The sequence below is a fragment of the Eucyclogobius newberryi genome, unplaced genomic scaffold (genome assembly GCF_026437365.1).
Source record: "Eucyclogobius newberryi isolate DKJ021-1_F unplaced genomic scaffold, fEucNew1.0.hap1 SCAF_20, whole genome shotgun sequence".
NCBI classification, from domain to species: Eukaryota; Metazoa; Chordata; class Actinopteri; order Gobiiformes; family Gobiidae; genus Eucyclogobius; species Eucyclogobius newberryi.
In genome coordinates, this window is record NW_027315835.1 from 3728400 (window position 1) to 3741983 (window position 13584).

At 40.4% G+C, this 13584-nt stretch overlaps 1 protein-coding gene across 1 annotated transcript in view; it reads right to left on the minus strand.

Moving 5' to 3' along the window:
- The window catches only part of LOC140369457 (calcium/calmodulin-dependent protein kinase type II subunit gamma-like), a 103357-nt gene that overhangs the window by 88643 nt on the left and 1130 nt on the right, over positions 1 to 13584 (minus strand). The window contains exon 2 of the mRNA XM_072456805.1: positions 1949 to 2043. Within this exon, the coding sequence (XP_072312906.1) occupies positions 1949 to 2043 (95 nt within the window). The remainder of the gene's footprint in view (positions 1 to 1948; positions 2044 to 13584) is intronic.

Consider the following 13584-nt stretch of genomic DNA (forward strand, 5'->3'; position numbering starts at 1 on the left):
GGGCCTCGTTCAAGAAAGTTTGGACAACCCTTTTCTACAATATTAATGACCTAAAGTTGGACAAAAACATGACTTGATTCCCCACAAACATACATTCTCAAACTGCAGCGAGAAAAGGACAAAACACTGGTCTAAACTACCGCTAGCGGCGGAAGACGACAACGTTACATTTTGGAGATATTACGTACACGAGTTAAACATTTACCGAGATAAAAGCAGCTTTCGAGATGACCTTGATTAGTCTCGCTGCCCTAAATCTGACCGCTGTAGTCGTATAAAGCGCGGCGTATAATGATTTCAGCCGCTCGTGGTCATCTATAGCCGTTTTATCTATAGTAGGTTAGTGTGCCTCTCGCGCGTGTGCGTTGTGGCTAATCGATCCATCCAATCCACCGCTTTTTCTTTTTTTTGCGCCAGTACGACGGAGCGGCTCGATTCGCCGGGACAAAGCCGGACGGCGGCGCTCGGGATTTGCAGAAGAAAGAGACGGGGAGCGACCTTGACAGCCGCGGCGCAGGCCTCCACATCGAAAATGAAAAGTTATGTAATAAGCGGCGTAATCGGGTTACTTTAACGCGATTTGTCCGAACGTCGGCGAGAGGAGCGCCACGTGGTTCGGTCGGACGTCAACGCTGCGTTTTAAATCAGATCTTTATGCTACTTTCTGGCCAAGTTTCATTATTTAAAGGTGACAGGATATCTTTAAAAAACACAAATATTCCATCGTTATCTTGCGGACAATTCGTCGCCCTTCAGCTCAGCGACCACTTTTAATCACTGCTGACTAAAAGTATGTCAAGGCAACATTTTATACAGCTCATGAGCCTAAATCAATTCTTTGTAGAAGTAAAGAGATACTTTCTGGAGTATAAGTCGCACCAGCCAAAAAATGCATAATAGAGAAGAAAAAATAACACATATATAAGTCGCACTGGAGTATAAGTCGTATTTTTGGGGGAATTTATTTGATCAAATCCAAGACCAAGAACAGTTTAAAATAATAACAGATGAGAGAACATGGTGAATAGGTGTACGTATGCTAACGCTAACACCTTCAGCTACATGACGTATGCTAACGCTAACACCTTCAGCTACATGACGTATGCTAACGCTAACACCTTCAGCTACATGAGGCACAGACAGAACTGTGGTAAGTGTCTGGTATGTTAGCGTAACATATGAACAGTTATTCAGATAACTATAGCATAAAGAACATGCTAACAAGTTTAGCAAAGCATCAGTTTTACCCCAAATCACTAAATCCACTGAATTCTTCTTCCTCTGTGTCACTTCTAAACAACTCCACAAACTCCAGAGGAAGAGGAAGTGCAGATTCTTCTTCTGTAACACTAAAGATCTCATTGTCGCATATTCACTTTCACGTTCCAAACAATTCATTTGTTAACCGTCAGTAGCAGCCAGTATATAGTTTATGAAAATTGTCAGAAAAATACCTCAAAGAGATAGAAATGCTTAGTGCGATCTCCTAAACGAGGGTATATAGTGTGTGTTTTTTTTCTGTTCATTTTAGAGTTTAATTAGTATTTTTAAGCTAAACATGAACCTGAACTGAGACATTTACAGACACAGTTTAGCACGAAGTTAACATTTGCTTGAATATAGCTTAAAAAAAGCAGTCATACATTCATTTATGTTTGAATTCCTCGATCTAAAATGTTGAAATGAATGCTCTGCGTAAGACTTCAAGTACAAGCTAAATACACCCAAATACTTCCAAACTTCAGCGTAAAATAGTGTGTTTTTGCCTAAAATGCATTTCATTTATTTCATTTCTTTATCTCCAAGTACCAAAAGTAGACGAGCGCCAACCTTCAACGGACACGGCATTGAACACTGAACGCGATTGGCCGAGGCTTGCTGCCGTCCAACCACCTTCACAAAACGCGCAGCAACGTAAATACAATGCGTATCAACGACAGAGCCTTACCTCTTGCAGACAATTTCTTAGTGTTGATGATTTTTGCAGCATATTCCTGTCCCGATGACTTCTTTACACACCTACGCACCACTGAGAAAGCTCCCCTGAGGAAGAAAGAAAGAACAAAAACAACAGAAATTAGAGCGTTTCATAACATTCGAAATCTTTTGGAAACGTTGGCCAATTCTTCCCCCCCGTGGTTACGAAATCCAAGCTTTTCAACGGGATTCTGACGTGACGGGCGAAGACGGGGAGATGGGGCTTGTGCGCTTTGCTGTGTGGAGTTTGCATGTTCTACCCGTGTCTGGGGTGATGGAATATGATGCGTTTTTAGTGGGAATATTTGCGATCGCATCAAACGACGGAGGAATCTTTGGGCTTTCTTTCATTCTCGTCGACTTAGAACGATTCCATTACTCAAGATTAAAGTACTTAGCATTTAGATGTCTATTTTGGACAGTGGATTCAATGAAAAAGATCTATTTTTCCTTCTAAAATGTTAACAATTATGATTATTTTTTGGTTCTTCAAGGTTTGCTCACTAAGCTAATCCTGCATTACGTACTCCTGAACAAGAACCTACCGCGAAAAGTCCTGGATATATCAACTAAAGACCGAACAAAAAGTAGAATTAAAGATGCACTGCGTAGCTTTGCATCGTGGTTAATGCCGAAAGCTTGTCTCCATGGAGATGTCATCGCTTTGCTACTGATTGATGCTCCACAGTATGGTATTACACATATCCATGTACCGTATTTTCCAAACTATAAGTTGCACCTTTTTCATAGTTTTGGCCTGGGTGCGACTTATACTTATATTTATACTCATATACTTATACTCTGTAGCGACTTATATGTGATATTATTTGTTATTTTCACACTTGCAACTGCATTTCATACTCCAGTGCGACTTATATATGTTTTTTTCTTCTCTATTATGCATTTTTTGGCTGGTGCGACTTATAGTCCAGATATTACGGTATCAGCTGAACCGTTCATTCATTCTTACAGTGAGAATGGCAGCCTTTTCCGCAGATCTGAACTGTAACTCGTCTTTATGTTCTACGTTATCTTTTTTTATCAGCACATTGCAAAATTATGAACATAAATAGAGTAGAGATGTGGTCAGTTGGCAGATATGACGGGCAGTTTTTAGCGCGTCGGCTTTAGTTTGCGCCAAAAACGACCTAAATAAACCAACTTAAAGCTTTATTTTAACCGTTTGGCACAAATTAGGTTCTCTGTTATAAGTTTGTGGTAAATCGAGGTGGTGGGTGGGTCTCTAGCTAATTTAAATGACATGATTTGAAGAAACTCGTTTAAATCGGTCGCCCAAAGCTTATTATCGTCCATCGTTATCGTCTCTCGATTACTCCGTCCATCTCTAAAACGGAGCGGTCGTTTTCTTTCCTTTCTTTAGTTTTACCATTTACGGCAATTATCCTCTCATGTTCCACACCGGGAAACAAGTGTTCAATGTGTGCTTATTCCCCGAGACCGGCGCTGAACCAGGACTAAAGCGGGTTTACACTGGGATTTACAGGACTTACCAAACCATGAGCAAACAAGGTAGTGCCAAACCTGATCTACAGCCGCCTTCGCAACACATCAAACCCGGGACTAGAACCAAGTCTACTCTACACCAGGACTGAACCAGATCCTACACCAGGACTGAACCAGATCCTACACCAGGACTGAACCAGATCCTACACCAGGACTGAACCAGATCCTACACCAGGACTGAACCAGATCCTACACCAGGACTGAACCAGATCCTACACCAGGACTGAACCAGATCCTACACCAGGACTGAACCAGATCCTACACCAGGACTGAACCAGATCCTACACCAGGACTGAACCAGATCGACCCGGGACAGGTGTAGATGCGGAAAAGACTCTAGAAAAGGTCCAAACCAGGTCCAAACCAGGTCCAAACCAGGTCCAAACCGTAATATGAACGGTACAAAGATCAAATTCATTCTTAAATTTGTGTTTAAGCACTGCATTAAACCACGGCGCTCCGTGTACTCCAGCAGCGTCCCGTCCTAACTGAGAAAACTATTTGGAAACAACCTTTTTTTTCGTTGTTGCTCGGATCGTGGCCTATAAATACCGCAGTACAAGGTAACCGCGCTCGCTGCAAAGTGCACTCCGTCTTCGAGTCGTTTCATAATGACCTTCGTGAAAACTCCATATTTATCTCCTCACGAAGCGGGACATTCTGGTTTGTGACGGACAAAAAAAGCTGCAAATGGGTTTAAACTAGCTTACAGAAGGCTAACATCTGAGTGAGTAAACTATGGATAAATCGGAGGCAAATTGCAAACAAACGTGAACGCCTGGGCAGATGTACACCAGTTGAATGACTGTTCGAACTGAGAATGCTAAATGCTACATGCTAAACTAAACGCCGAGTGAGGCTTTAGTGGGAAATGTAAGCAAAGGATGAACTTAAACTCAAGATTAGAGTTTGGCAGGCTGAGACGTCATCTTAAAACCCGACTAAAAGAGATTTGTGGTGCTTTGTTTGAAAACCGTCTCTCCAAATCTAAAACGTATCTAAGGTTGATTGAAAAACGGGACGAGAAAACGAAGAGTTAATTGCACATTCAATCTCCTACTCAGCTCAAATTAGCATAGCAATTGTAGCCATGTCAAACATTAGCTCCGTTTCTTCCACATGGATTTGACGACAGGTAATGTGATTTTGATTAGAGAAGGAACAACGCTGTAGGGTTTTGGATTGTATTATTGGAATTCACAAAACCCTTTTACTACAAACTGGAAAAGAGTGTTCTTCTTCATGCACATGTGTTCAAATAAAGTTCTGTGCGTATACTTGAGGCAGCAGGTCAGGCAAAACTCAATATCCGCACTTTCCGAGATGTAAGGCCGATACGGATACGCTGAAATACAGTGTATACTTGTATCTGAATAAAGCCCCTCTGATATACTGATATACTGGTCCAGGAGCACTAGAATTTAGGACTTAAAGCAGAATTAAGAAACATTTTCACCTTATTAAACATCTTTGTTTAGTCTCTGTAATGTTAAATATGTTTTGGAACGGTCGGTCGTCGCCCCCTGCTGTCTCGGGATGGAAAACCGGCCTTGCAACATTTTGGTTACTGGTCCAGGAGCACTAGAATTTAAGACTTTAAGACTTTTCACCTTATTAAACATCTTTGAAAACGTTAAACATCTTTGTAAACATGTGTTTTCAGTGTGTTTGAAGTGTCCGTCATCGCCCCCTGCTGTCTCGGGGTGAAAAACCAGCCTTGCAACATTTGCCGACATCAGCACAAAGAACAACTCTCCTGAGAAACCCTGACTTTTTCTTTATATTTGACCATGTTACGTGCTTTTGTCTTATGATCACAAAGAAGAAAACATGAGCAAAAATAAAATAAAAGCTTTTGGGTCTTTTCAGCTGGAGAAGCAGTTTTTAGTACGTTTCCCACACGAGCTCAGAACAAAGCAGAAGATGTTACAATAATGCAGCCTTTTTAAACTTTTTAAAACCATCCTTCAAATCTTAACCTTGCAGCCCGTATGTAAAATGGGCGTCTCCTTTGATTCAATTATATGCCTTCTCTTTGTGGCGTTGTTGTCATAGTAAATCATCTGCCAACTAGTGATGTCACAATATCAAATGTTAGTCTTATGATTATTGTGAGAAAAACATCAGAATTTAACGATTATTCACAATTATTGAGACTGTATTGACACCAAACAGTGAAATCTTTCAATTTCTTTCATTCCCGTGGTCTGACATGTCACTGTTCCTCAAGTAAGAACGACAAAATAAAGTTAAATGTAACAAACACAGACAAATTTAAAAAGGTTATTTACATTTTGGTGTGTTTTTCTGACTTAAAACCACCTAAATTTGCTTCTAAAACGGTCCAGATTTGTTATATTGTTTGGATTCTTTCGTTTATAATGTGACCTGAATAACCTCGCCATCCCTACTACCGACTAGCGCGCCGCGATAGCCAACCTGTGTAGCTCGTGCGCGCTCAGGATCAACAGAATATCGCAGGCTCGTTAATATAACTCGACTCGGAAAAACCGGTCGATGATCACACATTCTGCACGGGCGACACGGCGTATTTACTCAAGATAAAGCGCCGGCCACGTTGGGAGTGTGTTTAGTCAACGCCGGCTTGTTTGACGACTTCCAGTTAATGAAAGGCGCCCGGGTTTTCGCCTTTGCGGTTGGCGCGGGAGGTCAGAGCCGACTACGGGCCACGAACGCCGCTCTCGGTTTGAATTATTTACGGGCAAACGAGAGGTGGCAGGTGACACGGGCCCCGGCCGCTGGCTTTGACGCTAATTTCAGTGGACGGAGTCGAGAGCGTTGAGGAATACGGCGGCGTCAGGAAAAGTTGAGCGAGCGCGTTGCCGAATTGCAGGGGCCCGCGGCAGCACGTCAGGAGGTCGTGACGAGTGCGGGGGTTGTTCAGCCGGCTAAATATATCGCAATTAAGGATGTTTCGAGATTATCAGGTCAATCGTAATTGTGATTATTCAGGTCAAAATGTAATTGTAAGAACCAAATAATACAAATTGGGACCATTTTAGAAGCAATTGAGTATTTTTAGTTAAATCCATCATCAAAAAAATAGACCTAATATTATTGAAGTCACAATATAATCATACAAACTAAAAACATTTAATCGTGACCGTTTTTGAAGTCAAATTTTGTATTTTTTGTTCAATAAATAGCCAAAAAAATAGACCTAAATGTAACAACTTTTCAAATCTGGCTGTTTTTGTCACATTTAACTTTACTTTGTATTTCAGAAGCTTCAATTGTGTAAAGTCGGTCACAAACTTGAGGAAGAGTCACATGTCAGACCACGAGAATGAAAGAAAATCTAATATTTCACTGTCGTCACAATCAGTCTCAATAATTATCGTGAATAATCGTTAAATCGTGATGATTTTTCTCACAATAATCGTAACACTAACGTTTGATATTGTGATATCTCTAATCGCAATAACACCATCTGACAAATGTCCCGTATTTAAAAGAAAATACAGGATTTTATTCATGACTTTCCTTATTCTAAATTAGCCTTGATTAAGTTGAAGATTTGTCTGTTTTTATTCCAACAGTTTGACTAATACATTAGGCAGGCACATTATTTGCTTGATACAATAGAGATTATAGTGTCAAATATTGCAATAATATTGACACTGCATTTATTTATTTAACATCAATGTCGCAATCATTTAAAATACTGTGCAGCCGTATCTGGAAAATTATTCAAATGTATTCATTATCGTGCATTTTCAGTACATTTTCTTAAAAAGTACAATATTTAATAGCAAAAACAATACATTTATGCATTTCTTGTGTCTCTTAGGTGTAATTATTGCTCATAAAACCTCATCTCTCAGAACATGGCACGTATTGTAATCTGTGCATTTAGATTATTCGATTGTTAAATGTATTATTAGGTGCAATTAATCAATTAATAGGTACTTCATATTACACTATAACGTCATAATTTTACATTTTGTTCTTTGTAAACCGCAATATTGATCCTGATTCTGCAGAACTGATAAGCCCCGCCTCTTTAGTGACATTTTACTCATGTCATTCAGATGGTTTTATATTTGAAAAGTGGCAAAACAGGACATTTTAGAACCCAACATGTACCACTTGGCGTCTTCATTTTTCAAATAATCACAACTAAGTACAGGGGATGTGGGCGGGGATAGGGGGTAGGTGAAGACAGTCATTTCCGTAGCACTCGAGCATCAGTTGCAGGACAATACAGCATTAACTCACACATGCGGGAATCAATCAAAATACATCTTTGAGTAAACTAATGATGAGAAAAAACATCATTCTAACCAGGCTAAAAGCTAATGTGATTTAGCGTAATTAAAGGACAAATATTGTGCATTATTTGTTTTGTCATTGGCCTTTAAACAGGCTCTTGAATACGTTTAGTTTGGCATCTCCTGTTTTAGACCTAAAATTGCTTATGATTTCTGCTGTTCCCCATCTACTGGCTGCAGGGGGAATTACAGAGGTCTACAATAAACAGCTGTAAGGTTTTCTCTGAGATGCAATGTAACCACGCAGTTGTACCAATCGCGATTAGACGGGAGAAATTCACGGAACGACTCTGGAGATGATTTACGGACTCAAAAAAACAGCAGAGCCACGTCACAGATGGAGGATTTGAGTGTTTCTGACGCACGGAGGGGATAGGACGTTCCAACCAGGAGCCACCAAACTAGCGTCAATGAAGCTAAATGCTGCTCCGGGTACGTTTTCGATGATGGAACAACGCTAGAACGGGGTTAAAAGCTCATAAAAGGCTAGTTCAGCACAATATCTGCCCTTTAACAATTAGTCAACCGATAAAGATTTTGGTGGACGGAGCCGCGGCGGAACAATCAGTCGGCAAACAGCCCTGGGAACACTGAAAATTGACATCTCCAGCCACACAGCGGGGGAGAGCGAGGAGAAGAGCCGGGCGGGGCCAGTGCAATCAGCGCCATTGATTAACGGCGATTATTAGGCCCGGAGTGGAAATGGCGGCGGGAAATTAAGGCCGGTTCGTCGTTTACAGAGTCGTGTCCGCGGACGGATGGAGCAGGACAAGGGGGGAAATCAGCGGAAATGCGCCACGGCGGCGGCGGCGCTGCACGGAACAATGCGGCAGGACGGAGGCGGCGCTCGTACAGGCGGTCAGAGTGGAATCAAGTGCGAGGAGAACAACGCCGTTCAATATTTAGGATCGCCTTGATTGTGATTTTTTTTTTGTCCGGGGCGTATTGTACTGCATTTGTGAATAAATACTACTGAACTAAATAGTGTCATAATGAGGGATGTCAGCATTATCAGGTTAAATTGATAAGCATGATTATTCAATTCAAAACATACCGTATTTTCTGGACTATAAGTCGCACCTTTTTTCATAGTTTTGGCCGAGGTGCGACTTATACTTATATTTATACTTATATACTTATACTCCGGAGCGACTTATATGTGATATTATTTGTTATTTTTCTTCTCTATTATGCATTTTTTTGGCTGGTGCAACTTATACTCCGGAAAATACGGTAAGCGTAAGAACCAAAACATTATAATCGTTCATTTTTGAAGTAAAATTAAGTATTTTTTGTTCAATAAATTAGACCTAAATGTTAAGAACTCTTTGAAACTGGCTGTTTATGTCACATTTAACTATATTTTGTCTTTCAGAAAGTTAAATTCGATAAAGCCGGTCACAAACTTGAGGAACTGTCACATGTCAGAGCACGAGAATGAAAGAAAATGTAAGATTTCACAGTGGTTTGGTCAAAATAATCGTGACTAATCGTGACGTTTTCTCTCACAATACTACACAACACTAAAGCTTCATACCGTGACATCACTAGTCATAACACTAACATGTCAAGCTTGATTTCTATATCAATTTCAGCCCAAAAATATGATCTTTTAATACCACGGAATGTTCATTTTCAACTGTTTGCGCTGCTTCCCGGCTAAACAGAAGTAAAACTATGATAAATATTTACCGCAGGTGCTATCCCAACAAACTACGTCCGGATTAGAAAACAAAGATAACCAGTCATAAGAATAGCGTGTGTTTTAGAACAAGTTTGTAGAGATTAGCACGTTTACGACTAATAACAATACAAGAAGACACAATATTTTGTTTTTGTCGCAAACTACTGCACCCTTTTGTTAATTGCTTCTGGATTTAATTGCAATGAACCTTGGTGCCCTCACTTTGTGGTATGACATCAAAGACTAAATTGCAACGTTGTCAGGGGAACCAAATTGAGATTGAGAAGATGCTAACCAAGACTAAAGCTAGCATCAAACTTAGTCATTTGAAAAGTCTAGAAAAAAACATTTAAAAAACTAAACTGAATCTTTCCTGAATAGTTTTAGAATAGTTTTGATCTATATCGGAGTTTTAGCCCAGTGTTTGCTGGGTAATTTCCTTGGGTGACGTCATAAACTACAAACAGGAAGTGAAATTCTAAAACATAAAAATGAGCTATTCTGCGATAGCATTTTTTACCACTTTTAGCAAAACATTAAATATACAAAACTTGGCTGCATTTTAGTTCAATGAGTCATTCTTTAACAGTTCATTTTGTGACCATAATTTCCACACTACAATGTAAATAATCCGGCAATAATATACCGTAATTTCTGCACTATAAGGCGCACTTAAACGCCTTTAATTTTCCCAAAAAATGACAGTGTGCTTTATAATACAGTGCACTATATATATGGATTAATTCTGGTTGTGGTTTCTGATCTCAAAGCAATTTTGTGTGGTACACGTTTTGTTTCGCTTAATGCGCCTTATAATCCAGAAAATACGGTACCATTTGTGTCAGTATTTTGTCTTTTTTTGTGCTGTTGTTGTGGGTCATTTGCGGGTCTGTTTATGATCTCAAAAGCTGCGGTGGCGGTTGATGCCAAACACCAAACATAACCTTTAAACGTAGCATGAGTGTAGCATTTAGCGTCGAGGTGCAACACTGCGCCCCACGACTGCGCGAGATTAAAGCGCCGTCAGTCGAGAAACGGGTCAAAAATTAAAGGTCTTCTTTCATTGTTTCATTGATTAGAATAGATACTAGCGTAGCAGCGTCCATGCCACATGTTTGTTGGTAATTCACGGGAAAATAAGAGTTTCGTTGGCCAAATACAGCCTTCGCCGACCAATTTGCTCATGTTTTTTTCCATTTTCTGTTGGTACAACCGTTGGCATTAGCAAGCGTGATGTTAAAATGGCAAGTTTAACTACTGCAAATGTGTTATATTACATTAAAATGCGTATAATGAGCGCGTGCCATCAACGATAGATGAATGGGAAAAGTCGTCAACGGCCAATAAAGACGTCACAGTGTCAAACGTTGAGAACTGCTTTCATGTTTTTGTGTTTCGCTGACTTTTCGAGGGCCGAGGATTTATCGCGATCAAATTTGAATGGTTCAAATCAGCAGATCGTTAAAGGCTTCGGTTATTTCCTGATAAAAAAGCGCATAAAACCCGTTGATCCTGTCGTCCAGAGCAACAAACGTGTTCTGAAAAGCATTATGCGATGATTGTATTCTCGTTAAAAGCCGCTATGAACGATTATTTCAGCATTTGGCAATTCATTTTTTGATCAGTCGACTCAGCGATTATTTCTTCTGTACTACTACACTATACTATACAAATACAGGTCGAAATATAGCGACTGACGACTTCCAGAAAGAGAATATTTATGAATAAAGTGTATTAGTGATTTAATAATGACGCCGTCTTTGTTATAAAAGACCTTGCTACAGGTTTTAGAGTCTGTACAGTCCAGTTAACATGAGGGATGTCACGATTATTCAGTTAATCGTGATTATTCAGGTCACAATATAATATACGAACCAAGAAACAATAATCGTGACAGTTTTAGAAGCAAAATTATGTATTTTTTGGTCAATATAAAACCCAAAAAATAGACATAAATGTGAAGAAATTTAGATTATCTGGCTGTTTGGCAAATTTAACTTTATTTTGTCTTTCAAGTTAAAATTGGTAAAGCCGCTGTTGTCTGATGAATATCGCGAATAATCGTTAAATCGTGATGTTTTTTCTCACAATAAATCGCCACATTTAAAAATCGATATCGTGACATCCGTAGTTAACAATTACAATGATACAATAAAAAAATACAACCATAGTTTATTTTCACAGTTTTCTTGTTGTAGTAACGCAGTTTTTTCCTCTCGACGGTAAATACTCCTCGACACGTGCGAATCGTCAACTGAATCTCTCAAAATTTACCCAAACTTTTGCGCTTCACCTACAAAAGCCGTGTCTCTCGGAGCGTTTTGTCACACGTGCAAAATCGCCAACAACAAGCTAAAAGGAAAGACAGAGCGCATTTTACGACCGTGCCGCTAAAACACTACACGGCACGTCACTCCGCTGGCTGTAGCAGATAGGCCGTGACACCGCCGCCGCTGCTGCTGCCCTACTGATAAAGACTCATTCTGACATTTAGAGCCCGGGGAGAGAGCGGGGCGGGGCGTATATCTGCCATCGCCACGTCACAGCGCCACATAGAACTTAGCCGTTAGCTCGTTTTCGAATCGCAAAGACGCACGTTTGGTCGCTGCCCGTTTTTGATGGAAAAGCTCTGGTTTTTCTCAAAGGTTTAGAGAGACTTTGACGGCAGGAAACAACATGCAGATCGCGGGGAAATCCACGCAAACAAAAATGGTCGTAAAGTGCGGCCTGGAAACCGCATTTTGCTCCGTTAACGCGTTCGACGACTTCATTATCACACATTTGTCCAAAGCGTTTATGTATTTAACGTCTTTTTAAACCACCGAGAACCGATTCGCTGGCCTAGCGGTAAAAGTTGGCGCCAGTCGAGAGCGAAATATGAAAATGATGTCCCAAAATTGACCAAAAACATTTGCATTGACGAAAGAGGAAGGCTGTAAGTGGCTCAGTTGCACATTTATTTTTAGCGCAGTGTTATATTAGTTTAAAATTCATAAGCGGCATTCGTCTCGGAGGTTTAGAGCTCAAACTGACGCCGTTGCGCAGCGTTTAACCTGATTGATACAGCCTCGTTTCGGTCAATATTGAACGAGGCCGAGCTTGCCAAACAATTGTCTAAAAGATTTATAACTATTTAATAAACGCAGTGACACAGCTATTACTTTACAACGGCTAAAAGGGTTTGTTTAAAAAGAGAAATTTGCTCAGATATTGCGTTATTCTCAATCACAAGGCTGTTTTTTTTCGCACACCTCGGTCGCTTTTATCGTTTCGTGCAGCACCCTATACCACGGAGGCAAATGCAGAGTTTATGAACTTCTCTGATGATAAAACTTCTTCTCGCCGTGACTCTGATGTAATCATTAACCTACGACAAGTATAATTAGTATCATTTGGCCTTTATAATCCGGATATGCAGTTTCACATGCCGTAGTGGGCGACGTCGACAGGAATGAACATCTCAACAGGTTTTTTCGGTTGTTGTTTTTTGGCATCCACAACATTCAGACAATATTTTAACGACGCGTGCAAAAAACGTGCACGTAAACGCCTCGATCGACGTGAACACACCGTGAAATGAACCGCAAACAGCAAGAAATATCACTTCAAACCGTGATTTTGTCTCATTTTGCAGCATTTTGATACATTTGCGACTCCACATTTCGCACATTTCCACCAAAAATACTCGGTCGACATAAACACTCGGTAAAATGAACCACAAACGGCACGAAACATCACTTTAAACTGTGATTCCGTCTCTTTAATAGCAATTTTTTCAGCATTTTGCTACATTTGCGACGCCAAATTTCGCACATTTCCACCAAAAATACTCGGTCGACATGAACACGCCGCAAAATGAACAACAAACTGCAACAAATATCACTTCAAACCGTGATTTTGTCTCATTTTGCAGCATTTTGCAACATCTGCAACGCCAAATTTCGCACAATTCCACCAAAGCACGTACAATATTATGAATCCCACCCACAAACATGCAGGAGAATGACATGTGGGGGGGGCTATTGACGCGCACACATGCACACATGCACGCGTCTCCATGGCAAGTGGGCGTAGCAGCGGCGGTGGCACGCGTCCAACATCACATCA